The 4,106-nt window shown below is 40.1% G+C and overlaps 1 protein-coding gene across 2 annotated transcripts in view; it reads right to left on the bottom strand.

Moving 5' to 3' along the window:
* cmtr1 (cap methyltransferase 1) overlaps positions 1-3,216 on the bottom strand; it is a 12,623-nt gene extending 9,407 nt beyond the window's left edge. The window contains exons 1-5 of one of the 2 annotated variants that reach the window (XM_010767133.1): positions 2,822-3,216; positions 1,734-1,832; positions 1,406-1,560; positions 1,054-1,212; positions 766-858 (exon numbers count right to left, since the gene is read on the bottom strand). In XM_010767133.1, coding sequence (XP_010765435.1) covers positions 766-858; positions 1,054-1,212; positions 1,406-1,560; positions 1,734-1,830 — 504 coding nt within the window. In that variant the 5' untranslated portion in view covers positions 1,831-1,832; positions 2,822-3,216. The remainder of the gene's footprint in view (positions 1-765; positions 859-1,053; positions 1,213-1,405; positions 1,561-1,733; positions 1,833-2,821) is intronic. The other variant, XM_010767134.1, reaches the window with a different exon arrangement.
* Between the last annotated feature and the right edge of the window lie 890 nt (positions 3,217-4,106).

The following is a 4,106-nucleotide window of genomic DNA, read 5'->3' as shown; positions in this document are numbered from 1 at the left end:
TACAAGCCCCTCCTCCAACACACACGGACGCGCACATGACCAATGAGGGCACAAGATAAGTTTGTGCACAGATGGAAGGCTGACAGGCAGGTAGGCCATCCAGTTATTTTAGCCGGGCCGGCTCAGATGATTGGTCGTGTTTTTTACAGTACTACGGCTTCCACAGATGATATTTTTTTATGGATTTTTTGTCAAAGCACTTAAGATATTCATTGCTATCGGGATGTTAAGAGCATTCCATGGAATATAACAAAAAGTGTATCTCGAGCCGGTTTCTCAAACTTACCTACCCCACCTTTAACCGATAGGCACACTGCGGCATCCCTAGGGCCTGCGTGAACATGAAATATATATATATATATATATATATATATATATATATGTGTAGTGTAATCCAGATCAAGGCAAGTTTATTTATATAGCACCTTTCAACACACGGCAATTCAAAGTGCTTCACAAAAATGAAAGACATTCAGAGCATTAAGAAACATATTATCAAATGGCATCTAAAAACACTCATTTAAAAGCACAGCAAAGGTACATGAATGTGCTACAGAGCAGTGTGAGATACATACATCTGAAATGTTTAGGTCTGACTCTCAATCATTGCTACATTTTTAGCAGAAATAGTTTTCTTTGACATCAATTTTCAAGTGTTTCATGCTAAACGAAACCCCCTTTTGAAAATCATAATCTGCATCCCAATATTACGAAAATGCAATGGATCCTGGCTAGATCAAGTAAGTTTGAAGTGTTTGTATTTACCGGCCCCATTTTCATCCAGTCTCTCAGCTCAGTGGCATCTGGGTTCTCTGTAGTGCATTCTGGGAACCAGTCTACCTTTTGTAAGGCCGTGGGCTGGAAAGAAAAAAGTCAAAAAAAGAGAGAAAACAATAAAACAATGGAGATACAGAACATGTCAACAGGTCATTATGATGTATGTGTAGGAATTCAGGATTGGAAATGAAAAACACAGTTGATGGTTCAATAGTAGATCATTTCTCATAATTAAAAGAGAAACACGCAATATGGTTATTATTTACTTCTGTGTACCTCTGGTTCGTCGCGCCAGTCGACACTGAGCTCCCCCTGGAAGCCCTGCAGTGTGAGACCGAGACCCCTTCTCCCTCGCTGGGTAGAGGCCTCAATGATCTCTTTGCGTCCCTGGCCAAACTTTCCCAAACCTGAACCCTCACGGAAACCCATCTTGGCCTAAAGGTGTAAGAGGAAGCAGAGAAAAAGGGAATTATACAAAAACTGTGGAAAACTCTTCTGAATATCTTTGCACATAATCTAAAATAAACACTATCTGGGATCCAGAAATCTGCAGCACAGACTATGAAACTGTCAATATCTAGTATATTAGATCATTAGTAAGTAGTAGTAATTATTTAGAATACATTACCATGAGTTTCTGTGACACACTGTTGTACATAGTGAAATCAGAGGAGGCATCATTTTGAGTGGGGTCATTGTCCGGGTCGTCAGCTATTACAGAGGGCATGGAGAACCCTGGTCTCTGGTCCTCCTGGTCACTGAGGGAGTCATTTTGGCTCGAGTCTAGACAGAACAAAACCACAGACACACAGTGAAAACATTCATTTACAAACAGGAACAGGCAGCGACACGCAGGCAAATAAACAAACAAACAAGCAAGTCTCAAGTAATAATAATTTCTTGATAATCTTTTCACTTGTGGGAGGCATTGTTTGCAGGTGGAAATAATGTTTTACCTTGTCTGGATAACTGCGACTCTTCATCTGAGCTGCTGTCATCATGTGGCCTCTTCGCCCCCTGTAGTGGTGCTGCTTCGACTCGTCTCTTCATCATGGCTAAAAGAGAGTAGAGAAAAAACAATTATGATGTATTATTGTATCTGAGGGATGAGGTGTAACAGAACATAGATGATGTAGGAGAGGAACAAGGACTGAGACAGCAATACCAAACCTTGGATGAGGTCACTTTAATAATCTGAAATAATAATCAGCAATGATGCATGTATGAGAAACAAGTATTGTGACCGAAAGTGCTGAAGCTTTATTATAAAATACATGGTAGTGATTAATGTTGAATAAATTATATTTGCAGAGTACAGTTTTACAGCTAAACATTGTTCCAGATTTTGTGTTTTAGGACATCAGATGATGCTGTTAATTTGTTTTATTTAACCTTAGATAGCTCTTTGCAAAATAAACAAACCCCAACGTTAGAGAAAGAAAACATTTAGTTGCGAATGTAATGGCTTTCTATTACATAGTCAACAATGCAAATGCACTGTCTTGCCCATGTTTTTCTTACACATGAATTCGTACCATACAGTACACAAGCAATATATGTATGAAGTAAAAACAGGAAAGTCCTTTTCAACAGTGACCACCACAACATTGGATCCGCCAATTTTCCTGCTCTGAGCTTATTTTTGATCTGAACTAAGCAAATAAGAAAAAGTGCACACTTGTTTTGTCGTTGCTTTTTTTCTGTGGCCGAAAAGGGGAATTGGAGGGAACACTTCCATGCAAGCACTAAGAAAAGCATTAATGCGTAAATGCTATGTGACTGTATTTATATCGTGATGCAAGACGTAACGTTATTATCAACAAGTCTTCCCTTAAACAATAACATAAACGGCTCGCTTGGTTATATTGGGACACCTTGCCACAGCTAGCGTATTTTATGTATTAAAATTACATTCACAAAATACGTAAACTGTGACTCGTCAACATCACATATAACTCAAGCGACTTCTTGACCCTCCACCTGGCCAGAACTTGACAATAATGTCACAATCTTAAATACATTCCTTGGAAATATGAACAGTTACCTCTGTGGTTATGTTGTAGTTAGCAGCAGTCAGCTATAAAAGTTTTGTATAGTCGGCCCATTCCACTTTCCAAGATATATTATGGCAGGAAAACACAGCTTAGGTTACAGTATCTAGTTAGTGTCAGAGTGTTTTCGTGTTTTCTGTGAAACGAAACTGCGCAGCTGTAGCAGCTTTAGCTCTTAGCTAAATTAGCCAGCTAGTTTTTACCAGCTCAGAAGAAACACTTCACTCTTCTGTGTCGAAACAGCAGCGACACAACGTTAACTCCGCATGTGTTTCGAGCTCCCCACTTGGATTTTTATTTGCATGAAAACTTTTGTTAAACACTTTCCTTTTTAAGGTTTACATTAGCCCGCGTTCTGAAAGTAGAATTTTCAGGGGTCCTTCCTTCAGTGAGGACAAACAGTAATGGCGCGCGTGACGTAACGAGTGTCTATACAGATGCCTGTGTGTTTTGGTTGTTCTTTTTATTTATTTATTATTATAATTTATTAATTTTCTATTCAATGTATAATATATGATCAATGTCCAAGGTGATACTATGCAGGGGCGGATCTACCGGGGGGGCAACTGCCACCCTAAAAAATAGCCTTGCCACCCCAGCGGCCACCCCAGTTGGCAGCTTTGTTTTGAAAGAAAAGTTGTGGCTCATCGGACATTTATGAGAGAAAGTCTCTAATGTCCGAGTGCAAGTGAATGCAGCACAAGATGCGAGCCTTGTAACCCCTCCTCCGGCCCTGGGGGGAGCGTCGAAATATGATTGGCGGCGATTTCATCTGAACAGGACGGCGCAAAACGAGAAGCATTTCGGACCATAGACTGTATAAAGATTCGGACCCAAGTAGATGGAAAGAATGAGGTATGTGCGGTCTACAATGACAGAGAAGAGACTGTCAAGTTTGGCTGTACTTAGCATTGAATCAAAACGCACTAAAGCTTTGGATCTTAATCAGTTTGTGAGGCGTTTTGCTGAACAACATGGTAATCGCCACATTCAGCTTTAATAGGCATGCCAACTTGATGCTCTGCTCACGGATGATCATAATGTTAAGATGATGACCTTGTATGTGTGTATATATTGTTTTCCTTTGTGGGGGTCTGCCACTCTGCCCCCAAAAAACAGTTTTAAGTCCTGAGAAAGTAAAATAAGACGGTGTGTAAAACTACACTGCCCAGCCAAAGAAAATTAACCACTTTGATTTGTCACGAGGGAGGCAAAGAGGAGGCAAATCCTACTTTGATTGAGCTAAGTATCGCTGGTGTTTTCTCTTGTTTTATTCAA

Source organism: Notothenia coriiceps, unplaced genomic scaffold (genome assembly GCF_000735185.1).
Source record: "Notothenia coriiceps isolate Sejong01 unplaced genomic scaffold, NC01 NC01_scaffold00004071, whole genome shotgun sequence".
NCBI classification, from domain to species: Eukaryota; Metazoa; Chordata; class Actinopteri; order Perciformes; family Nototheniidae; genus Notothenia; species Notothenia coriiceps.
This window is presented reverse-complemented; position numbering and strand designations above follow the sequence as displayed.